General features: G+C 36.0%; 1 protein-coding gene across 3 annotated transcripts in view; it reads right to left on the bottom strand.

Annotated features, from left to right (window-relative positions):
• The window catches only part of PCGF5 (polycomb group ring finger 5), a 116,166-nt gene that overhangs the window by 24,620 nt on the left and 65,358 nt on the right, over positions 1-26,188 (bottom strand). For all 3 annotated transcript variants that reach the window (XM_045853947.1, XM_045853946.1, XM_045853948.1), the window contains exons 3-6: positions 17,999-18,095; positions 12,470-12,525; positions 12,298-12,357; positions 9,032-9,180 (exon numbers count right to left, since the gene is read on the bottom strand). In XM_045853947.1, the coding sequence (XP_045709903.1) occupies positions 9,032-9,180; positions 12,298-12,357; positions 12,470-12,525; positions 17,999-18,095 (362 nt within the window). The remainder of the gene's footprint in view (positions 1-9,031; positions 9,181-12,297; positions 12,358-12,469; positions 12,526-17,998; positions 18,096-26,188) is intronic.

Here is a 26,188-nt window from a genome sequence, read left to right as displayed (position 1 = left end):
TTTGCTTGTCATAGGTCTATTCAGATTTTCTATTTCTTCTAGAGTTGGTTTTGGTAGTTTGTGTCTTTCTAGAAATTTTCCATTTTATCTAGGTTATCTAATTTTTGGCATACAATTGTTCTTAGCAGTCCCTTACAATCTTTTCAATTTCTATGAGATTACTAGAAATATTCCTTCTTTCATTCCTGATTTTAGTACATTGAGTCCTCTCTTTTTTTCCTTAGCCTATCTAGCAAAAGATGTGCCAATTTTGTTGATCATCAGAAAAACAATTTTTTTGGTTTTGTTAACTTTCTCTGTTGCTTTTCTATTCTCTAATTCATTTTTAATCTAATATTTAATAATCTGCTTGCTTGCTTTTAGTTTTTTTTTTCTAGTTTCTTAAGGTAGATTAAATTATTGAGATCTTTCTTCTATTTTAATATAGGTATTTATAGGTATAAATTTTCCTCCAAACACTGCTTTTTCTACATCCCTAAGTTTTGGTATGTTGTGCTTTAATTTTCATTAATCTCAAAATATTCTTTAATTGCCCCTGCGCTTTATTCTGACACATTACTTATTTAGTAGTGTGTTGCTTAATTTCTACACATTTGTAAATTTCACCATTTCCTACCGTTACTGATTTCTAATTTTATTCTGCCATGGTTAGAATTATAATTTGTATGATTTCAGTCCTTTTCTCTTATTTTTTAAATTGAATTTGTTGGGGTGACATTGACTAACAAGATTATATATAACAGGTTTCAAGTGTAGCGTTCTATGATTCATGATCTATACATTTCATTGTATACCACCACCCAAAATCAAATCTTCCATCACCATATAGTTGACCCCCTTGTTCCTTTACTACTTCCTCCCAGCCCCTCTGGTAACCACCATACTGTTTGTTGTCTATGTCTGAGTTTCAGTTTTATATCTCACATAAGTGAAATCACGTGGTTCTTAGCATTTTCTGACTTATTCCACTTGGCATAATATTCTCAAGGTCCACCCTTGTTTTTGCAAATGGCAGTGTTTCATCTTTTCTTATGGCTGAGTAGTATTCTATGGCATACTTGTACCACATCTTCTTTATCCAATCATCTATCGAAGGACACTTTGGTTGTTTCCACATTCCATGTCTTGGCCACCATGAATACAGGTGGCTGCAATGAACATAGGGGTGCATGTATTTTTGTGAGTAAATGTTTTCAAGTTTTTTGGAGAGACGGCCTAAAGAGGAATTGCTGGATCATATGATAACTCTATTGTTCATTTTTTGAGGAACACCATACTGTTTTCCATAGTGGCTATACCAGATTACAATCCCATCAGCAGTGAATGAGAGCTCCTTTTCTACACAACTTCTCCAACATTTGTTACAATTTGTCTTGTTGATAATAACTATTCTAACATGTGTGAGGTGGTATCTCATTGTAGTTTTGATTTCCATTTCCTCAATAGCTAGTGAAGCATCTTTTCATGTATCTCTTGACCATTTATATGTCTTCTTAGGACAAGTGTCTGTTCAGGTCCTCTGCCCATTTTCTTAAGTGGATTGTTTGGTGTTGAGTTGTATGAGTTCTTTATGTATTTTGGATATTAATCCTTTGTTGGAGCTTCTGTTTGCAAATATCTTCCATTTGGTCTGTTGCCTTATTGTTTTATTGGTGGTTTCTTTTGCTGTGCTGATGCTTTTTAGTGTGATATAGTCCCGTGCACTTATTTTTACCTTTCCTTTCCTCGCCTTTAGAGTCAAATATATAGGGTCCACCAGAAGTAATGCCTGAGGGTGGTTGTAGAGTAATAATATGGGTGTAATAATTTATAGTTTTAATTTGAACATGTCACCTAAAATGTCATATGGTGTGCTTGAGTGTGATAGTGTTATGTTACAGAATTATATGTTTATGAATTTGTAATAAAAGATTTTGTAATTAAAAGGGGGCATTATTTGTGCCAGATCCTGTATGAAATCTTCTCTAAGACCAAGGTTCATGAGTTTAGTACCTATGTTTTCATCCATGCAATTGTTTGTTTCAAATCTTGTATTTAGGTCTTTGACCCATTTTGAATTAATTTTTGTATGAGGACAAACTGTAATCAAGTTTTATTCTTTTTGCATGTGGCTTTCCAATTTTCCCAGCACCATTTATTAAAGAAGCTTTTTTCTCCGTTGTGTGTTTTTGGCTCCTTTGTCAAAAATTGTTTGTCTATATACATGTGGTTTTATTTCTGGGCTCTCAATTTTGTTGTACTGGTCTATGTGTCTGTTTTTGTGCCAATACTGTGCTGTTTTGATTATTGTTGCTCTATTGTATCATTTGAAATCATGTAGTGTGATACATCTGGTTTCATCCTTTTTTCTCAGGAATGCTTTGGCTATTTGGGGTCTTTTGTGGTTACATACAAATCTGATTTTTTTTTGTTCTATTTCTTTAAACAATGACATTGGGGCTTTAATGGGGATTGCATTAAATCTGTATATTGCTTTGGGTACATGGACATTTTACCTATGTTGATTCTTCCAATCCATGAATATGGAATGTTTTTCCATTTTATTATATATTTTTTCAATCTCTTTTAATAATGCTTTGTAATTTTCAGTATATAAGTCCTTCACATCCTTTGTTAAGTTCATTCCTTGGTATTTTATTCTTTTTGTTGCAATTGCAAAATGAACTTGTTTTTTCATTTCTTTTTCTGAAATTTCATTGTTAGTATATAAGAATGCAGTGGGTTTTTGTACATTAATTTTGTGTGCTACAACTTTACTGTATTTGTTTATTGTTTCTAATAGTTTTTTGGTGGAGTCTTTAGGGTTTTCTATATACAGAATCATGTCATCTGCAAAAAGTGACACCTTTACCTCTTCATTCCTAATTTGGATGCCTTTTACTTATTTCTCTTGCCTAACTGCTCTGGCTAGGACTTCCAGAACTATGTTGAAGAAGGGTGGTGAGAGTGGATATCCTTGTCTTGTTCCTGGGTTTAGAGGAAAAGCTTTCAGTTTTCACCACTGAATATATTAGCTGAGGGTTTGTCACATATGGGGGCTTTATTATGTTTAGGTATTTTCCTTCTATATCCATTTTACTGAGTGTTTTAATCATAAATAGATGTTGTATCTCATCAAATGCTTTTTCTGCATCTACTAATAAGATCGTATAATTTTTATCTTTTGTTTTGCTAATGTGCTATATTATACTGATTGATTTGCATATGCCAAACCATTCTTTTGCCCCTGGAATGATTCCAATCCTTTTAAATTTGTTGAAACATGTTTTATGGCCTAAGATATAGTATATCCTGACAGATGTTCATTATGCATTTCAGAAAAATGTGTATTCTGCTGTTACTGGGTATTCTATCAATGTTTGTTAGGTCTAGCTAGTTTTAGTGCTGTTCAAATCTTCTCCTTCTTTATTGACCTTTTTGCCTAGTTCTATCTATTATTGAAAGTGTGGTATATTGTTCAACCATCCATTCTCCCTTCAATTCTGGCAGTTTTTGCTTCACGTATTTAGGGGCTCTATTGTTAGGTACATTTATGTTTAACTGTTATATTTTCTTGATGGATTGACAATTTTGTCATTAAAAAATTTCCTTCTTTGTCTTTGACAATTTTTGTCTGCAAGTCTGTTTTTTTCTGATATTACTATGGGCATTGCTGTTTTTCTGGTTACTGTTTGCATGGCACTTCTTTTTCCAATCTACCTTCAAGCTATTTGTGTCTTTGGGTCTGAGGTATGTCTCTTGTAGACAGCCTATAGTTCTAGCATGTATTTTTATCCATTCTGCCAATCTCTGCCTTTCACTGGAGAGTCGAGTCCATTTCCATTTAATGCAATTACTGATAGGGTAGAATTTTTATCTGCCACTTTGCTACTTCTATTTTGAAAGTTCCATTTCTTAATTACTGCTTTATTTCATGTTAAAGATATATCATTTTAACTGCCTTATAACTTTTTTTCCTACATATTTTCAAGTTACTTTCTTTGTGATTTCCCTCAGGATTACAGTTAACATCTAAATTTATAATAATCTAGTTTGGAGTACTACTATCTTAATTTCAATAGTATATAAATATTTACTCTTATATACCTCTACTCTGTCCCCTCCCTAAAAAAAAGTTAGAAACAAAAAATACATTGTCTTTATATTTAACTGTGTAGTTTACCTATACCAGTGTTTTTTATTTATGAATGTAAATTTGAGTTACGGTCTAGGGTCCTTTAATTTAGGCCTGAAGAGCACCCTTCATTATTTTTTTACAGAGAAGGTCTGGTAGGTACACATTCTGTTAGTTTTTATTTGGGTATATCTTAATACTTCCTCCCTTTTTAAAAGATACAAATTTTTCGATGGACATAGAATACTCGGTTGACAGTTCTGTTTTTTTTCTCATCATTCTGCTTATGTCATCCTACTGCTTTCTGGCCTTTATCTTCTGATGAGAAATCAGTTGTAATATTACTAAAGATCACTTGTAAGTGATGGGTCACTTCTTTATTGTTGCTTTCAAGATTCTGTCTTTCAACAGTTTGATTATGATGTGTCTTGCTAGTAGTTTCTTTTTTATCATACCTGAAGTTTGTTGAGCTTCTTAGATTTTTAATGTTTTTATCAAATTTAGGACGTTTCTGGCCCTTATTTCTTCAATTATACTTTCTGTCCCTCTTCATTTAAAAAAAATTATTTATTTTTTAATAGAGAGAGCAAGGGAGGGAGAGAGACAGAAACATCAATTAGTTGCTCTCATATGTGCCCTGACCAGGGACCAATGTGCAACCCAGGCATATGCCCTGACTGGGAATTGAACCTGGGACCTTTTGCTTTGCTGGATGATGCCCAACCAATTGAGACACTCCAGTCGGGGCTGCCCCTCGTGCTTTTTCTTCTTCTTTTGAAATTTCTATTATGTGTATGTTGATAAGTCTGATAGTGTTCTACAGGTCTCTGAGAATTTGTTCATTTTCATTCATTCTTTTTTTTTTTCCTGTTATTCAAACTGAATAAATGCAATCTGTCTTCAAGTTTTTGGGTTCTTTTCCTATGGCTCATATCTGCTGTTGAGCCTCTATGCTGCATTTTTCACTTCAGTTATTATACTTTTCAATTCCAAAATATTTAAAAAACAATATGTCTTTATTAATATTTTCTGTTTGGTGAAATTGTTCTTATATTTTCATTTAGATGTTTAGACATGCTTTCTTTTAGTACTTTGCATACTTAAAATGGATGATTTAAAATCTATTATCTAGTAAGTCCAATGCCTGGACTTCTTCAGGGACACATTTATTGACTGCTTCTTTTGCTGTATATGCACTATACTTCCTTGCTTGTATTTGTCTCATTTTTTTTTTTTTAGCTGAACACCTTAAATATAATATGACAACCTTGGAAAATCAGACTCCCTCTAGTCTCTCAGGGTTTATTGTTGTGGCTGCTTCTTATTGTTTCTTTTTAATGACTTACCTAAACTAATTCTGTTAAGTGTGCATTCTTTACATAATATGGTCACTAGTTTCCATCTAGTGACTGGTGAATGACTGAACAGAGAGTTCCTTATAAACTTGTAAAAATTAAGTCTCCAGTCTTTGCTGAGGGACTCTGCGTTTGTTTTGGGGAATGCCTCCAACAGTAAATCAGGTTGTTGAAAGCTCTGCCTTAGTTTTCACTTCCTGCTTGTGCAGAGCCTCAGGGTCAGCCACAGGGGAGAGCTTAGCAACCTATTCATGTCTTTTTTGACTTTCCTGAGCATGTGTGTGCTTGCTCTTCTAGATTCCCAGGATTATGTCCAAGCTTTTCAAAGTCCCTTGTAAGTGGAGTATTCCAGGAACCACCAGATAGGTCAAATAATGACAAGTATTTGGCAATTGGGCTTTGAAAGAGCTCCACCTCTCTTTTATTCCTTTTGTGCCTGAGAGAGTGGGGGATGTGACCAAGGTAAGTTAAAATGGCGCAACATCAGACAGTTTTCTTGATTAATTGCTCCACAGATTTTTGCAAGTCTTTGGTTAATTATTAGAATTCTGAACAAGCTAACTTTAAAGGGTTTGTTTGGCCGTTTTTAAATTGTTTTTATGGAGCAGCAAATTTTTGGAGGTCTTTACTATTTTCACTGCCTTCTTGTTCTTAGCATTGGCTTTTAAATTATAAAAGCAGTACCTATACCATGTAAACTATGCATGTGACTACTCCACCACCACAATTGGGAATCACATCTTACTGCAAAGGAATAAGTGGTGGAGGAGGCTATAAAAGAAAATAGACATTGCTTCCCTGCCTTTAAAGAGTTTATAATATGTTCTAAAGACAATACCAAAAAAGATAAAGAAAACAAAAAAAAAAAGCCCAGCATCAGTGCCTGGTATCTTCAGGAACACAATAAACGCTAACTTAATAAATAACAAACTAAGCTCTAATTGATTGACAAATGGAAATCCTATAGAATTTCAGAGATGAGATTCACTAAGGTAGAGCAAACATCACAAAGAATAGAGGTCTCTGCTGGGGTCTTGATGGAGGTAAGAATAGGGAAGAACATGCCAAAAAAGACTGTTCAAAATTTTAAAGGGTTTTAATATTCTTAATATAAGTCTTTATATATTCTGGATGCAAGTCCTTTGTCAGGTATGAGTGCCAACATATATGTTGGTACTCATATATAAAGCAATAATTGTTTGTCTTGAGAAGTTTCACTGATGGGTATAATGGCAGATAAACTTATCAAGATAGGATCTAGTTAGTTAAAGGCCTTGAATAATATCTTAAGGTGTTAAGACTTGTTTCTATAGGCCAGAAGATCGCAAACTATGACCACAGCTCTCAAGGCAAATCTGGCTGGTCACCTATCTTTTTAAGTAAAGTTTTATTGGAACACAACCATGTCATTCATTCACCACCATCTATGGGTGCTTTAGGGCTACAATGAGTAAGGTGAGTAGCTGCAGCAGAGACTATACGGCCCACAGAGCCCAAAATATTTATTATCTGCCCTGATTTTGGCCTTGACTCTGGCCTTTACTCTCTGCCTTAAGCACATTCAGGCTGTGGACTCAGCCTTGGGTGATAAAAGAATTAAGGTACAAAAAATACTTAAGAGACTACTTTGAGCAATCTACATATAAGGTGAGCAGCACTAGACTGGAGAATTCTTCAGGACTTATAATAGGCCGAAGGGAAAGAGTAAAAGGTCAAAGATGACTCCAAGGTTTTGAACTTGTATGATTTGTTGAAAGACGGTAATGGTAACTGAAACTGCATGTTTGGAATAAAGGTAGGTGAAAGTACAATGAATTTGTCTTTAAATATGTGCAGTTTCAGGTGTTAGGGAAATTACCAACTGGGACACTTACTTTCTTATGAGAAATCTTGCAAAGAAGTATACTTTACATTTATTTATAAAGATATTCAGCCTTTCTATTGACTTAATTTTCACTACAAGATAATAACTCATGTATTCAAGAATAAAAGGATGATCAAATCTCTACTAAGAAGAACCTCCCAAAATGAGAATTACAGAAATGACTGGCAATGAGAGAAATGTAAGGTTATTAAAAACCCCGATAAAAAGACTTACAAAAAAGAACACGTGATCCACCAGAGCATAAAAACAACAGAGAAGCCTAGGAAGGTTAAAAGGCACAATGGACACATCTCTAAAGATTTCTGCATTTTATGACATGCCTTGTCCAACCAGACTCTATTAATCAAATCATTCTCTTACTGTATTATACTGTTTATTTATATAAGACCTCACCAAAGTTCCCTGAGTAAAATTTTTTTTCTTCTTTAAATATCTTCACTGTCCCACATCCACATAAGCTGATTAGTATTCACTGACTCACTATGCTCACATATTTTTGTTGCAAGATGCTGGGAACTCTTAATCTAAGATGAAAATTTGTTTTTAAATTTTAACTTCCTAAAAGGAAAATGTCATTAAGTGTATTAGTGAAAATTCATGCCTTGGCTGATGTGGCTCAGTGGATTGAGTGTCAACCTGCAAACCAAAAGGTTACTGGTTTGATTCCCAGTCAGGGCACATGCCTGGGTTACAGGCCAGATTCCCAGTTGGGGGCATGTAAGAGGTAACAAATCAGCACCTTTTGTGCTAATGTTTCTCTCCCACTCTTTCTCCCTCCCTTCCCTTCTCTCTAAAAAGAAACAAAGAAAATCTTTAAAAAAATGTGTTAGTGAAAATTCAACCCACTGGCCTACAGATTATACAGATGAAGTAAAAGAAGAGACATTGGATATAGTTATTTGAATAAAACACGGAATACAAAGAAAGCAGCAATATTCTCAATGGCTGACATTTACTAAGACAAAGTGACAAAAATCTACTTAAGTGGTAAAGTAGTAAACTTTTACAATGAAAACAAAAGTTTCTTGCAATTAAAAACAAGTAGGGTGTTTTAAATTCTTTAGTATGGAGGTCCTTTACAAAAAGGATCAAATAGCAGACAGAGAAACAGTGTTAGAAATGGAGATTCTATAGGAAATAATCTGGGAGCCTTCCAGAACTTTAAAAGTTCACAGGCATTTTATGACATCCAATTGTAGTTCAGAACCAATTAATTATTCATAAAATGTGTTAGTCATGACATGTTTTTGAGTTGCAAATAAAAAGAAATGGAGAATATTAGAAGAGGATGAACAAAAAGGTTGGAGATACTTCCCAACATGAAATGATCTGAGTCAGAGTTGGTTACCATACTTAAAAAGGGAAAAAATTCATGTGAACTCCCAACAAAGGCATAAAGAGGAGGTGGAAAGGAGAAATAAAGGTGTGATTCTTGCATCAGCCACTAGGTGGTGGCATTGGCCCAGGACAGTTCAGTTGTGCGGGTTGAAAATCCGGTGCCTGAGGCAATTGCTTGGCCATTTGTAGGTATGGGATGGCCAGAGAATGGTATTCTACTTAATTATATTAAAAACTTTGACAGCAAACATTTTGAAACATTAGGAAAATTCGTCAACAAATTATCAAAGGTTTACTATAAAATAATTACTAAAAATACAACTGTACCAGTCCACTCACCTTTACTACATTGTCCCCTGATTGTCCGTTATTTCGTAAACAATCCAAACATATAGCAATTTGTGGGTCACTTCTGTGATAGTCTTTATCATCCTGATTTTCATCACCTTCTTCATCTTCTTTAGGTTTGTCAACTTTTGAAGTATCATCTGTAAAATTTAAATGAAACTAAAGATATAACTCAAAGTTGATATTAAAGTTAAACAATATATTAATCACTGAAACAAAAATAAATGTTAAATTCTTTAATTTTAAAATGTTCCAACTAACTCAACAATGATGATATTTTTAAGAATCATCAGTTACTTGTGAACACAGCCTAAGATGTCTAGGATGACTGGGGCATCCAAATAAAAGGTTCAGAACTATAGCCCTGGCTGGTGTAGCTCAGTGGATTGAGCGCGGGCTGGGAACCAAAGTGTCCCAGGTTCGATTCCCAGCCAGGGTACATTCCTGGGTTGCAGGCCATAACCCCCAGCAAATGCACATTGATGTTTCTCTCTCTCTCTCCTCTCCCCCTCTCTCCCCCTCCCTTCCCTCTCTAAAAATAAATAAATAAAATCTTTAAAAAAAAAAGATTCAGAACTACTTTATTTGGTCACAAAAATAATTGCAACTAGTGATTAGATCACTTAGAAGTAAACAGGATATAAAAGTACTTCCAAGTTATATATATATTCAAATTTAAAACCAACTACTCTTTTAAAACTATAAAACAGCGATTTCCTGCACATTGGTGTGCCACAAGAAATTTCAAAACTTACAATATCTGACTATTTTAATCAGGGGCACTGACCTCTTTTCCCTTAGACTGTCAAATAAAATTGACAATGAATCAAAACTATACCTTTTTGTCATATCAGCAAAAAATATATTCTTCGGTGTGCAGAATTTTAGTAATTAGTTTGTGTACCATGAGATGAGAAAAGCTGAAAATCACTGCTATGAAATATTCTCTTTAACTTCTCAAAATTTAAAATTAATAGATATTCATAAAATCAGCTAGTTGACTATGAGTAGAATTATCTTTTAACATGTACAAAGGAAGAAAAACACAAAGTATATAACATGTTAAAACTCCATTGAAGAAATCTTAAAGGAGTACTTCACATTATATCCAAATGTATTTAAGCTATGAAATAACTTCAGCCTACATATAATACAACTATATTTGTTGATTCATCCATTTATTGTGCCTTTAATTCTATTAGATATGCACTATGCTAGGCTTGAGGGAACAATATTAAAACAAGGGTGTTATCATCATCCTTATCCCCATAGTGGTCAGGGATAGGAGGAGATTCAGAAAAGTAAAGAAAACAGATAAGGCCTTTGATGAAAGATGTAAAATAGACGGCCTGGCCACATATATGAAAGGTAATAAACTCAAACTTTGGGGTGACGCAGAGATTCAGGGAAAATTTCCAGATAAAATATCTCTAAGCTGAAACTTGAAAGAATTAGCTAGCCAAGCATTACAGTATAGGAGAGTCTGGCCGGGGGAGAACCCAACAGGTTAGCTCCTCTATAATGATTGTGATACAAGCATTACAGTTGTCTCATAGAAAGCAAGTGGGTTCTATTCTGCATTGTTTCTTCTACACATTTATATGGAACCCACACAGATAGCAGTTGCCTCTCATGAACCATACTCCCACCTCCCAGAACAGACCCAAATTCTCCACTGAAACTAATGACCAAATATTATAAAATAAAGAGGGGGAAAGAGGGCCCTGACTGGTGTTTGGCTCAGTGGACTGAGTGCCGCTTGCAAACCAAAGGGTTGCTGGTTCAATTCCCAATCAGGGCACATGGCCGGGTTGCGGGCCAGGAACCTGGTTGGGGGCGACCGGTCGACTGGTCAATGTATCTCTCCCACAGTGATGTTTCTCTCCTTTTCTTTCTCCCTCCCTTCCCTCCTCTTTGAAAATAAACAAATAAAATATTTAAAAAACAAGAGGGAGAAATAATGGGAAAAGGAAGAAAAACACGAAGTAGGCTGTAGTCCTTCACAAGTGAATCTGTAGGATACATAGAGTCATAAACTAAACCTACAACATAGTTTCTGAGGCTGACCCCCTGGAACCCTGTCCTCTTGAGAAGGCAGTCAAAAAATGAACATTTAGTCAACTTTGTATCATATATATTTTTACTATAGCACTAAATTGTAATTTACACTTAGAGTGAAACAAGCCTTTAGTTAAGCCATTTTTTTGTCAGGCTTGGTTTCTTTTTAGTTAATTCATCTTATGTAGGCTTATTTTGTGGTTATAGATAAAAAATAATCCCTTTCTACCTTATCCCAGTCATTGAAAACTATGCTCAAACTTGCCCTAATACACAAAGCCAGCCCTGCTGTTAAATTAAACTAATGAAACTATGATCCTTATTCTACAAATGAAAAGAGGAAGAGCATTTTCTCGCTATTTTAATTGTGTATAATTGACAATCCTTTGATCTTATAGGAAAACCAGAGGTGGGAGACTGAGCTCACAAGTGAGGCTATAAAAACACACACACATTGTTGAAAGATTTCAGTGGCACTTAGGTCATCTTGAAATAAGTCTTGTATTAATTAATGGGAAATGATACCATTTCCTTATAACTTCAGGTATGTTATACTTTTTTTTCTTTGTGTGAATTACATAGTTACTAAAAGCCTTTTCTCTGCCCAGTTTTAGCTACTTTGCTAAAACTATAAAAAATTCACTGATTGCTGAGTCTCCTGGGGACCCAGAAGAGAAATTTGGACTTTGAACAGTGATAATGGGAAAAATTCCAATAAGCACCTAGAAATGTTTTTCAAATTTCAGGATAGATGAGCTCCACCTATGAAAACTTCTTTCCAAGACCCCCTTGCTATTCTCTCAGCCACATCTCAGTTCCCTCTCCTATTCAAATGAACGTACAAAATAAAATAAGACAAAACCTCTCACTGTTCACTTTTAGGCCATGGCTCTTTCTTACTTCAGTTTCCTTTAACTCTCCAGCAAATACTGCTGCAATCAGTAGTTGGATTTCTGTTTACCTCCTTTTTCTCTTCCCGAAGTCCAATTTCCTCTATTCCTATCACTTTGAACTGGAGTGGTCTCAGGCTTTTATATAACAGTTTTGTAATAAGAGAAAGGTTCATAATATGAATAAAGGACTACATGAATTTTGTATAGGAGAAATTTGAGCTTGAAGAGAGATATTAGTTCACCAAAGATACAAAAAGCTAGCTAATTTGAAAGATGCTGTCAGATACAGATGTAAGAAAAAGTCACCTTGTCCATTTTCTTGAGGCTTATTTTTCTTCCAAAATTCAGATTCACGCTGAAGTTCTTCTAATTTAAAAGAAAAAAAGAAGTACAAAAATAACGGATCAATCATAAAGTATGTAATAGAAATGTTGGTTTCATAAAACACAAATCTGCAAGAAGCCAAAGAGCAACTTACGTTCTCGCAGTCCAGGGACCAGTTTAAATATGATTTCCTCTAATGTATTATCCAACCTTCCAAAGGGGAAAAGAGAATACACTAACAATGAAGACATCAAAATCAAATACATAAACAGTCTGAGATCTCCATCCTACAGAACATGTAGAACATGCAGTTTCAGCACATCTATACCAAAGTCCTCTGCACATGTAGCACACTTATTTCTAGCTTTTCCCACAACGGTACACTGGTTACAAAAATGGTCCTAGTCCCCAGTTTTCTCTATATCTATACCCTCTGAACATGACTTAAACTCCATCCCTTAATCTACCCACCCCAAGAATATGGGCTAACCTTGACATATGCTTAGGCCAATAGAATATGACACTGTGCTTAGTTCTGAGCCTAAGCCTTCAGAGGCACCATGTGCTTTTGTTTGCTCTCTCTCAGAATCCTGCCAGCTGTGAGAACAGGTGTGGAGGATGAGGTACCACGCACAAAACAACCGAGCTGCCCTGCCAAGGCCATCTTAGATGAGTTCGTAGACAGCCCATCCCAACATGACAGAACACAGCTGAGGTCAGCAGAGAGGCCTATCCAATCAGCAGCTAACTGCAGTCACAGGAGGGAGTCCAGCAAAGACCAGAAAAACCACCTAGATCTGTGAAACAAGGAATTGTGAGGAATAAGAAATGCTTTTTAAAAATAAATGTTTAAGTATGACATGTAAGGGGTGGTTGGTTTTGCAGCAATAGCTGATATACTCACTCTCAAAATCTCTACCACAACTCTGGCTCTATCCTATAAAGGAAATAAATTCTACTCTCTATTCTGAGAAATTTAGGCCATTTAGTCATTCTTGCTGCTTAGATAAAAAAATGTAAATATTTCGCTTGACATTATTCTAGTTTTCTTTGCCGGATAAGAGTGTTAACGCTTCCTTTTCATGGCTTTCATTTCTTTAATCTAATTCTCTTGCTCCCACAATACCCTCTTATCTCTTCATACCTTCATCCAGCTCAGCAGCATTACTCTTCTCTAACTACAAACATGTACAGTTTCCCTGAATCTCAAAATACCCAACCTATATTTAACTTATTGTCTTTTCAAGCTGTTAACTATTTCCCAATCTTTTCTTCCAATTGGAAAATCTTGGAAAGCACAATCGACATTATTTCTGTCACATACTGTTTTTGCTTCCTTTACTCTACTGAACTCCCCAAATCATCCATAACTTCCAACTGGATAGGTTTAAACTTTTAAAATTATTTTGTAGTCATTTTTTCTCCTATATTATTCTGAAGCAGTTTGACAGGGTTGTCTAAAACTGCCTCCTTCAAAATGTCCTTTCCTGGTTTTCTTTTTTTTTTTGTCTACTCTTTTTCTCCCTAAGTATTTTTCTTTTCCACTTACCCCTAAATCAAGTATTTTCAATGCTTTGCACTCTGCACGCTCTGACCTTTCCTGTAGGCTGCCTTCCTTGAGGACCTCATCCACTTCTGTAACTCTGTATAAACAGGTAGCTTATATGTTTAAATTAACTTATACATATTTATATTAAAATTATATATTTAATTGTAATTAAACTATCATATAAAGCAGACAACTTTTATATACACACATATTACATCTCTCTGCCGAGCTCAAGTTCCACATTCCCAACAGATGCTGAGTATCTCAAGCATGTCCTTCTGTTCATCTGTGTCACTGTCTCATCAATCCTCCCACAAAATATTGAACACCACTCTCATTGTCTTACTTTTTAAAAATTACATTTACAAATAAGACCATATCTCTTTCCAAAAGGGCTCAAAATGTAAGACTTTTCTTAATACACACACCTCTTCCCACCACTCTCAACTCACACATTTACGTCTCCAAGTTCCACTGACAGCTCCTTCTAGATATTTCTCCATCTCATCTTCCCGTACTTGTTACCCTTCTAGCTCCTCAATTACCACACTACTTAGACTAGGACAGTGTTGAGCTATTTTCCTTTAACCTGACCTGCTCCTAATAATCAAATTAGTGCTTAAGAAAGATTCATCATTTGCCTGCTCAAGAACTAATTTCTTCCCACCACATGGCTTCAAGTGTTTATATAACTTGAATCCAACCTACAAACCATAACTGGTGTTATTATCTTACCATCTCTTGTCTCTAGCCAGCAAAAATGCCTTGTGTTTTGCAATCTGTTTCTCTCCCTCACACTCTCTACCCTGGCTCAATACTCTTTTCCTCCTCTCCAACCAAACCACTGTTACCTTATTCTTCAAGACTTAACTCAAGTACTAACTTGTTCACCAAGCTTCCCCTGATTATTTAATAGTAGTAATACTTAAAAGTAGCATTTCTTTTCTTCTTATTTTTGTTTTTATCAAAGTAATACATATTTATAATTTATAAGTCAAACCTCCCCATAAATCTTATTATTAAAATAGAACATTCTCATCCTGATTCCTACAACCCCAGAGGCAACCATGTTCAAATCCAACCCGTTTCTTATAATATTCACTTTCATGTATATGTATGTACACACATATATGTACCGTACACACACACACACCCCAAAGCCATACTTTTCCTCCTGCGTAGATTTTTCTCACATCCTTTTAGGGAAGATAAAGGTTTAGTTCTCTGAGTTCTCTGATATCCGGCACTCCCCACCCCTTTCCTCTTAACATACACCTTTTCCTTACTTTTATCTTCTGACACAGTCTTATTACCATTTTTTAAAATAACCAGTATTTACATGGTTATGATTACACAAATATTCACAGTGTACTATGACTGTAGATGCCCCCTCATTCAGCCTTTTCCTTTCCTTGGAGTTGGAAAATAAAAACAAGAAAGCAATTACTATGCACCTATTCCTAAATTCTCTCGAAGAATTTCTTCCCACTTATGTACAAACAGATCAGGAATCAACTACTTTCATTTCTATTCCTCTGAGATATCCCTCACCAATCTGGTGTCCTGTCTGTCTTCCTTACCCAGTTTAGAAATTATGTGCTCCACACCCATGTACATACTTCGATTCCTTTATCCTCTACGCACTTGCTCAAAACTCTTTGGTACAACCACAACTCTACTTAAATCCAACTCTCCATTATTGCTGCACTTTGCACCCATGATTGGGGAAAAAAAATCCATACCCACAGCCCTTCCAATTCATAACTACAACCCAAATGTGCCTTGAAGGGTGCCAGGAATCACACTACATTTCCCCAGCCCATTTCCTCTCTCACTTTCCTGGACAACACAACACACTTTTTTCTCTCCTCAAACCCCATAGCCCTCTTTCTCCATCTTTAATCTTGGCTGGTCAAGATCCTCCCCTGTCACCTCCTCATACATTCAGGTCTCCTGGGTCTGCTCAACCATCACCACCATCAGTTGGCTTCCCAGTTCCTGTTTTTGCTATGTCGTTTCTCATCCTTTCAATCAGTATTTATTGAGAATCTTACATTCCAGGAGTTATCCTAGGTGCCAGGAATGCTGATGTTCTTGTTCTTATTATCTCTGAGTTTGCCTTTTGAAAAAAAATTCCTTTGTAGCAATTTTAGTGGTTTAGAAGAAAAAAACTTCTTTCCATAAAGGATATCATTAGATAAACTAACAAAAACTGAAATTTGGAAGGCAATTAAAGTATTATATCAATGTAATCATATTGTGGTTATGTAAGATAACATCTCTATTCTTAGGAAATATGCACTAAAGTATTCAGAGGTAAGGGTAATGCTGCATGTAATTTACCCTCAGGTGATTCAGAAAAAAACAGAGAGAGCAAAAATGTGAGCATATGATAAAGCAAATGAGATAAAATGTTAATCTGGGTAGAGAGAATACAAGTATTCCTTGTACTACTTTTATTTTTGCAAATATTTGTAGTTTTTAATTATTTCCAAATAAAAAATTTAAAAAAATATGATGCTACATTTTAGCCAAGGGAATTAGATTTAATTAAATTATGACTAGATTCCTTTAGGTATCTAACAGTCAAAATCAAAAGTTAAGATAATTTGTTACAACATAGTAATTATTACCTACTCCATTTTAAAGTGCTATTTGTTTACAGTTTTTGGTAAGAGCATCAGGAAAAAATTTTATTTGACAGATAAAGTTTGTTTTGGTCTCCTGAATTATGTAAATCAGTTTCTTGCCCTCAGCACTACTGACATATTGGGCTGGATCTTGGGGAAGGGGGAGCTGTCCTGTGAATTGTGGAATGCTCGGCAGCATCTGGCATCCCTAGCCTCTACCTACTAGATGCCAGCAGCACCCACCCAGTCCTGACAATCAAAAATGCTCCCAGACACTGCTAAATGTACACTGGGGGAGGGGCAAAATCACCCCTGATTGAGAAGCACTGATATAAATCCAATCAACAGAAGCCTTGCTTAGGACTACGGAATACAGTAGACCAATGGTTTCAATGTTAACATATTTCAGAATCATCTGGAGGGGCTTGCTACCTACAGTAGGCTCCACTTTCAGACTTTCTGATTCAGCAAGTCTGAGGTGGGGTCTGAGAACAATCATATCTAACAAGATACTCATAGCTTGGGGACCACACTCTGAAAAACACTGGGCTAGACATTTACCTGCAGATAAATTAATCCAACTACAGGCACTAAAATAGAAAAAAAAAGTCTGAAATGTAAAACTTGCAAATCCAGATTTATAGAATGATGGCAAACATCACCTAGAAATGAAAATTATTTAAGGCTATCTAGAGAACATCTAGTGCAGTTTTTAGATGTGTACTTCTCTACGATACACAGTTTCTCTGTGACAGAGCTATGCTAGGAACAGTGGGAAGAAAATAGGTTTATGATGAGGACACCTTGCTTAAAGATGGGAAGTAACATTTGAGTTTGCTGAGACCTTAGGCAGAGTCATGGTAAATTTCAATTTTCTATCTGGAAAAAGGGGTTTGGGTTAGGATCTCACGGACCATTTCCATCTTTAAAAATATGTGACTAAACTTAAATAAATGGTAGCCATTTAAAAAAATTCTGTAAGTTTTACATAAATGTTTGTGAACTCCTTTTTGAACATATAATAAATTTAAAAGAATTAACAGTACCAAAATTAGTCTTTCTCATGGTTGGGTTGCAGGCCAGGCCACCAGTTGGGGAAGCACCAGAGGCAGCTGATCAGTATTTCCCCCCCTTTTTTACTCTCTCCCTTCCCCTCTAACAAATAAATATATATATAAATAAAATCTTTTAGAAGAAGTGTGGTGTGTAGAATATTAAAATACTGAAAATAGCTACAACTAAATTAACTCTGAGAGCCTGAGATAAAGTTATAATTTTTAACTTGGAAATGTATTTCTTAAATACTTAATATGTATATCCTTACTTTTTAATTCTGCTTAATAAAATACTCTAAAATAAAATAAAATGTTTAAAATGAAAACCATAAATTTCATAAAACCTATATTAACTGAATTAAGGTACCAACAAATATTCTGATGCATAATAAAAATTATTAAGTGCTTATGTTATTTACTTAGATGCACTATAAAATACATTTACTTACCTCAACATTTCTAATGGGTTTGTCTCATGAACTTGGTTGCCACACCTTGGACAATCATTGCTATCTTCAAAGTGCTGAACGATACAAGTCTTACAGACTAAGAAGAAAGAAGGTGTTAGGTTAAAATGCATCGTTTGAATTTTGAATGTAATTAGAAATAGTCTTTAAAAATTAACTATTGTAGGTAGAGTACTAATCTTTAAACAAACTTTAAATTGTAACACTGAAAAAAACCCAACTGAAATAAAGCCTACCACCACAATATAAAAAGCATATAGCATCTTATTGTTTTTCTAACTATATTAACAAACCAAATTCATTCATACTATTATAAAAAAGCTAGTTCATGTAATAAAATATTTTCTCTTAAAGAACTAGGACCGAAACGTTTTTACTTTTACTGATAAGTCTGCATTTATTTCTTTTTGCTAGAAATTTATTTTAATGCAAAATAAATAGTTCATTAAAAAAACATGAGAGCTTTCAACACATGTATTACTTTTTATTGGCAGGATGCTCCTGGAACAAAGCAGGAGTTACAATGGAACTCTGGCCTTTGTGAAGTATGAAGAGTCTATGCTTAAAGGTCCATGATTCCATGGAGCACAAAGTATGGCAGTGGCACCAAGTTGGTACAAAGGTACAAGAGGTAAAGTGAAAAAATGACTGCAAAATTGACAGTGAAAATTAAGATTTTAAATGAAGATTCTAAACGAAGATAACAGAAGTATGATTTGTGAACTTTTTTTGCCCCAAGCCTATACAGCCTACATTTCCTCCAAATAACAATAATCTTTCTTGCTATGAATCTCTCCCACTTTTCCCTAAGCTCCTATTACCTACTTTGCCAACTGTCTTGCTCCCAAACCTAGACATATTTACAGCACTGAACTATAAAAACGTTCATCCACTTCCCTGTCCCAATACCCACTCCTCCAACACAGATAGGCTCCGCTAAGCCCCATTTTATAACACCACTGCAAATGACTTATTTTTCCCTCACATCCCACACTATCTAAAAGAAGTAAAAGTTTATCTAAATGATTGAGTAAGAGTAAACACTGAAGGATTCTTATCACTGAGATTAGGTTTAAAAATTCAAGCATGTTACACACACTAGTCAGAGCAATGGTGGTCAGGGAAGAATTCTAGGTACCGAGTTTTAAAATCATTAATACATATAGAGAATAATACCTTGGTATCTTCTTTCATTGATTCAATAGAAATTTACTGAAGGCCAGAAATTGTACTAGGAGCTGGGATGCAGAAGTAAACAAAACAAAGTCCATTCCCTTATGGAGCTTATATTCTATTGAGGAAGGCAAATAAAGGACTTTAGTAATAAATGAGACTGAAAAAAAAAAAAAGGTGGAGAGTACTGGGGGCTGGCAGCTATTTTAGATAGTGTGATCAGTGTAGGACTTTCTAAGAAGGTGACATCTAAGCATATTTTTTGGGGGAACTACACCTGAATCCCACTTTTTCTATCTTTTTTTACCATTACATACAGATATTAGGGTAACACCCTTCATTTCAATTCTCTCAAAATTTGTATCAGGCAGTATCAGGCAGAAAACATTAAAAAGAAGAAAGCTGAGACATGAATATATCCTATGTCCTCTAAATCTCTTGGTCCCAAAAAGGTTCTAAAAGTCTTTTAAAAAGTCAAAAGAATGTTTGGGAAGGGAGGGCCACCTTGTTAAGCCATACCAAAGTAGAAGACAGAGAAGCTGAATTCCTTTAGAAGACTGCTAGTATTTGCTCTTTCCCCTAGCACAGTGGGGTAAATCTCTGAAATTTGGGAAAGAAGGCAAAAGAAAAAAGATTAGAGACAAAAATAAAGGGGTAACCCTTCCTGGAGCTCTGATCCTTGTCGTTCAAAAGTTTTATCATACTCAAAGATTGAGGAATTTCTGGTTGTCTATAGCCTTGGCCAAATGGAGAGACACGTGATTTGCCTAGGGCAAGCCTTGGTCTGAGTCAGCCAAAAGGCTGAGGGTTAGGAGCCTGTCATCCCAAGGACAAAAATACTCATCTAGGTTGCTGAAGACAGAAGTGTAAAGTTCATCCATCCAGAGGTACACACAGTTTCAAGAATAAATCTGTGTTAATTGATTAAGACCAAGACTCCACCAGTGCTCATGGATGCTGACAGGGAATATTAATCTATACTTTAGATTTGGACTGTCCAATACGATAGCCACTAGCCACATGTGGCTACTGAGCACATGAAATATTGCCAGTTCAAGTTGAGATGTATGAAAAGTATAAAACATAGTAGATTTCAAAGGCTTAGCATGAAAAAAATATCAATTTTTATAATTACATGTTGAAATAATATTTAAACACACTTGATTAAATAAAATATTAAAATTATTTTTTCCTCTTAAAAATGTGGCTACTAGAACATTTTAAATTACACAAGTGGCTCACATTTTATTTCTACTGAATAGTACTATTCTAGAAGGACAAAGAGAGCCCCATCTGGAGATGAATTTATATTTCACACCAACATTTGAGATACAGTATGCTATTTTACTTCTGCAGATGAAGAAGAGGCTCCTCCAAGCCAGGTAACCTGTCTACTCTGATGAGTGGCAGCACAGAGACTTGACTCCAGGTTTTCTGATATGAAATCACAAATTTTATGTCAAGTTTTAAAAATTTTTCAACTTCACGAAGGAAAAGAACATTATCTAGAAGTACCATCTCTCCAAAACATCCTAAGCATCTTTATTAAATCTGACCACCAAGTAAACATGACAGATAAGCTATCCCACAAGGCATAGGAATGTACCTTATTACATCAAGTGTTACATGAAAGAAATTAAAAAATATATTTTTCAGGGGCTAAGGCCAAAAAATTGTTTTTAATTTTTTTCAAATAGTTTTAGAAAGAAAAAAATAGAGATGCTGAAATACATTTTTACTCTAGTTTTCACTTTTGTTCAGATGACTCAGTGGTGGGTACCACCAGTCATTATAGTCATCAACACGGGGTATATGTACCAGACACCACCCTAAATGCTTCCACATATATTTAATTCAACACAATTTAATTATTTAATCCTCACTATAACCCTATTATTTAGGTGACATTATTAGGCCTCTTACAGATGGGGAGAGTAAGTAGAGAATTTCATCAGTTTGCCAAAAATCCTGAAGTCAATAAGGTGGTGAAAGCCAGGATTTTAATCAAGAGCCCATTTGCTTAACCAATACATGCCTATATGATCCATTTTCTTCTAATTTTACTTCTATTGCTCCGCAATAATTTGTTTAAAAAGCTTTACCCCTTAATTGGGGAGCCTTAAATATGTCTACTTGTAGAGCTAGAATTCCTTTTAAACTGGATATTTAGCACAAAATAGCTCTTTTAAGTAACTTCTTTATTCCTTAAAAAAATAAGTAAAAACCTGGAGTAAATACATTTACCTCCCACAAGCTTTTAAAATTAAAACCTGAGAAAATCCAAGCCACAAGTTCAGTGAGGATTTGCTGGGAACTGCCCTGCCTAGTTTCAGAAGCTGTAATGCCCCCATGGCTAAGACTGAGTGGCCTTCAGACCATAAGCCACTAAGGAGACAAAACTTATCTCCCCAGCAGGGGCACCACTTCTGCTCCTTTTTCTTTACCCTGCCTGGCCCCCAATGCTTGATCGGTTAGCCAATGATGGGTAAGATTCCCCAAGGGGGAATGGCCTAAGACAGGCACGATCATGGAGAGGCCCCAGGGAAAGACTTGGGGGGCTATAGTAAAAGCGGGTGATGGACCCTCAACCCTCAGCTTTAACAGAGCCTGAGTCCTCATTCTGTCTGGGAGAAGTCTCCTAATCTCTTGGCTGCCTTACTTCCCCTGCCTGACTTAAGCCTGAAACAATGCCTTAAGCCTGAAACAATGCTGGAGGTGGGTGCCTCCATGATCTGGAAAGGGCAGGTTCCCTAGGGCAATCAGGCCTAAGAAAGAATATGTAAAATCCTGTGAAACCTGCTTTGTTTAGAATGCTCTCGATTAAATGATAAGGGTCCAAGCAAGAAGTTAGTTTGTTCCTCAAAGTTTTGTAGCCCTTTAGCTAACAGACCCTGACTCAAAATAGGCCCTCAGAGTTCTTTGCATGTTATCTATTGTTTGATCCTTAATGCCTGATAATGATTAATGAGCTTTACCTGTATTCCTGTGCAAAACAAACCCAATAAAAGCCCATTGAGGAAAAGGCTCTTGGCCTTTCTCCTTTGAGAGATGGGCCACCTTTCCTCCCGAGCAGATCAAGTCTGGGTAGACTTATTCTCATCCCTGGCGGCCGGGGGTGGGGCCCTGTGGGCGGAGCCCTCCCACAAGGATTTGCTTTCCCTTAGATGTTTATAAAACTCATCACTACAAAACTACCCCATGATTCTTAATTTTTAATTTGGTTTATACCAGCTATACAACACATTTTTAAATGTCTTAAAAATTTAATGTCAAGCTCTTTAACTGCTCAACTACTATACTGGTTAACTCAAGTGATCCAAGATAAAAAGTCCCAGTCTGGGTTAAGACTATACTATAAGGAGACTAATTAGAATTTTCATGTTCACCAGCCACTCTAGAGGCAGACAGATGTTGCAGCCACAAGAAACACTTAGTTCAGAAAGGGAGTTAGTCTCACCAAAGCCATCTCCAGTTGAAAAAAAACACTTAACTAGCAACAAATGCTAACATTTACTGAGCACTGACCAAATATCAGGCTCTGGGCTTTACAAAGACTATGGTATGGACTGTTACCACCTGACCCACCCGCCCCCAGGCAATGAGGAATGCAGTAGTACTGGAGAGCCTGAGTAGGCTGCCTCAGTTGCCCAGCTGTGTAGCAGAGATGGCATCCATCCCCAGGCTGTGTGCCTCTAGGGCTGAAAACCAAATCACCATAAAGTCAGTAACTCTTGGTTTTTGGCATCAATATTTCTTATTTTTATCTGATCTGTATATTTAGTTAATCACAAACATCACAAAATTTCTGCCTAAAGCTTACTAAGTAAAATCTTTCATTTTACCACCTTAGATTTGAACTAGGTTGTTGCACAAATTAATAGAGAAAGAGTCATGTGCCAATTAAAACAGTGATTCTCAAGTTGAGATGGGCACCACAATCACCATTGAGAACTTTTAGAGAACAGATTGATGGGCTCCCTCCCAAACCAACTAAATCAGAATCTCTGAGAGTAGCATCAAGACTAACTCTGCAACGTTCTCCACTAAGACAGTCAAAAGATAACTCAGAAATCCTGGCCAGAGGAGGCCAGGAGCTGGCCACAAAATCCTTACCAACTAGTACCTCTGATAGGTGGGCTCATTCAAAGATTTGGACCTCTACCGAATCATAGTCAGAAGTCACTTTACTATTTACTATTAGGAAATCACTGTTATAGGACAAACCATAATTTAAAGAATATGAGATTAACATACTTTTTTTCTATAATGCAGAGCCAAGGTAGTGTAGCACAACTGCTCTAGACAAAAGACAATCTTGAGGCAGACTGCCTGGATTTGAATCTCAGTTCTGCCATTAGGTACATTACTTACTTGTGCTTCTTTATACAAGGGAGATAACAAGAATACTTATCTCACATGGTTCTTGTAAGGATTCAATAAGATAATATATATGTAAAATATGTAACCCTGGCTGGTGTAGCTCAGTGGATTGAGTGCCTGTTTGATTCCCAGTCAGGGCGCATGCTTGGGTTATGGGCCAGGTCCCCAGTGTGGGCACATGAGGGGCAACCGCACATTGATGTTTCTCTCCCTCTATTTCTCCCTCCCTTCCCCTCTCTCTAAAAAATAAATAAAATCTTTTAAAAATATATGTAAAATGTGTAAATTAATGTATGGTAACTTGTAAAGAGTCAATGTAAGCTATAACTACAAATTATACCACTGGATGAACATAAAATTATAACAAGGAAAATCAAAGTATCAAATATTGAATGGCAACAGACTATGATTAGTTTGATATGTCCATCTTATGACAGATGATCTTGCTAATGGAACTTGAAATGTCTATTATGTATTGGTATTAATCCTCTGCAGCTATGAACACCCTAGAGACACAGTCTTACAACTCAAGCATGATATTTTCTACATATTGCTTCGCCTGAATGGGAACTGCCTATATTGGCATGTATGATACATCTTTTTCTGGATTGGAGGGTCCAAGGTTGACCAAGACTTCTCCATTATACATTCATTCCTTCTTTAACTTTATATGTTTAATGGAATTCTAGCACAGTCCCACTAGTCTAGGAGCTACCAGATTCTGTATCCTCACTTTATACCTGTTCTGAAGTACTACTGTATGTTGATTTCACAGTTTAACAAAAGGTTAGCCTACATCTTTCTTTTCAAGTCTTGAAGTTGGGGAGGGTGGTGTTCTTCACAATGGGTACAAGGACCATTTGTTGTTGCTATCTTGGATATATCCACATCTCTATGTATCAGAGAGCTAGCTTCCCAGCTCTGATGATGCAAAGTAATCCACACAAATTTCTCTTCTTGAGCACTAATGCTGCTATCATTGATAATAAAACAATAGTCTTTTCTCTCATGTCCTTGGTGATGTCATTCATTAGTAATGTTCTGTTTATTAAAAGTGATCAAATGCTGGCTTCTTTATTAAAATCATCCTAATGTGTTGGTTTTATCTGTTAACACAGAAGCATGTTTTTCTCCCTTCCTTAAACACTGTCACTGTCTTTATGTGCCCTTCTTGATTAACACTCATTTGGTATAGTTTGCTTTGAAAACTTTATCTGTTATCTGGTAACAGTTTACAAGTAAACTGTGGTCATCTGCAAAGAGAAGAGGCAACAACTTCGTGATTTTGATCAATATTCTTACAGGTGAAACTGACAATATCTTCACAAAAGTTTTCCAGAATATGTGCTTCTATGAGACAGTACTTCCTAGTTTTACTTGTATAAGGAACTAATAGACACCTTTCTTCTCTTATGTTATAAATGGCACATTTCTTTCAAAAGCCTACATGAGTTGCAATTTCATGGAGAACACCAAGGATAGCATTACTTTCTACTAAGAAGAATGCTTTATTGTTTCACCCTGACAGAGAAGCAGGCAGCAAAGCAGAAGGATCTTACCTCAAGCACACCAGGACACCAAAATGTCCAGGAAGGCTGTACTTTCACAGACAGGCTTATGGAGTCAAACGGGACTCTAAGGTTTGGGTAGAGCTTCCTAGCTTAGTGAGTGCAGCAAAGCCTTCATACCCCTCCTAATCAATACAAATTCTGTGGTCAGTCAGTAATCACTTCCTCATATATACTCTTGGAAGCTCTGTTCTTCTCTACTTCAACTTTTCTACCTCTCTTTTCCATCACACTGGCTCAGTTAAAATATTAATCCTGGCTAAATCCAACATACTCTGCTTATACAAGATTGTAGCTGTGGAAGAAAAATATGCACCATGCTGACTGGTGTCTCACCTTAAATTCATGACTATGAACCTAGGGTGGGTCCTTCATCTGCCAGGCAATCATACTCAGTGCTGCAAGTCCATTATGATTTCTGAGTACCTTCCCCTCTCTCCTCAAATCCACAACATATCCTCCCCCAATCTCACTCTCCACTGATGACCTCGCTTTCTATTTTATTGAAATCAAAAGTAAAAAACCTGAGACAAAGATAATTCATACCACCATGTGACTAGCATCTACACTTAGTGCTCTTGCTTATTTCCAGAACTTCTATGTGTCTATCTAAAGTCAATCTCTGCTCTGTGCACTTGATCCCTTCCCAATGACCTAAGAACACTGCTTCAGCATTCTTCCCTTTCACCTATGTCAGTCTTTTGCTAACTATGGAAGATTCCCATCAACATTCAAACTTATGCCCCATTTTAAAACAAAACAAAAACTGCTGACCCCATTTACTTTGTCAGCTATCACTCCATTTCAGAGCTACCTATACTCACTCCCTCCAATTCCCCTCTTCACATTCTTTTTTTCACTTTTTTTAAACTTTAAGATAAAATACTTACATAATCATAGTACAATGATCAAAACCAGGACATTAAAAATTTTCCATTCTCACACCTATGCAGACTTACACTCCTTACCATTCCATTGAAACTGCTTGACAAGATTATCCATGGCCTCTGTGTTGCTAAATTTAGTGGTCTTTTCTCAGTCCCATCTTACT

This window comes from Phyllostomus hastatus, unplaced genomic scaffold, assembly GCF_019186645.2.
Source record: "Phyllostomus hastatus isolate PE091 unplaced genomic scaffold, TTU_PhHast_1.1 phas_scaffold_1066, whole genome shotgun sequence".
NCBI classification, from domain to species: domain Eukaryota; kingdom Metazoa; phylum Chordata; class Mammalia; order Chiroptera; family Phyllostomidae; genus Phyllostomus; species Phyllostomus hastatus.
Note: the sequence above shows the minus strand (reverse complement) of the source record. Positions and strands in the feature narration are given on the sequence as shown.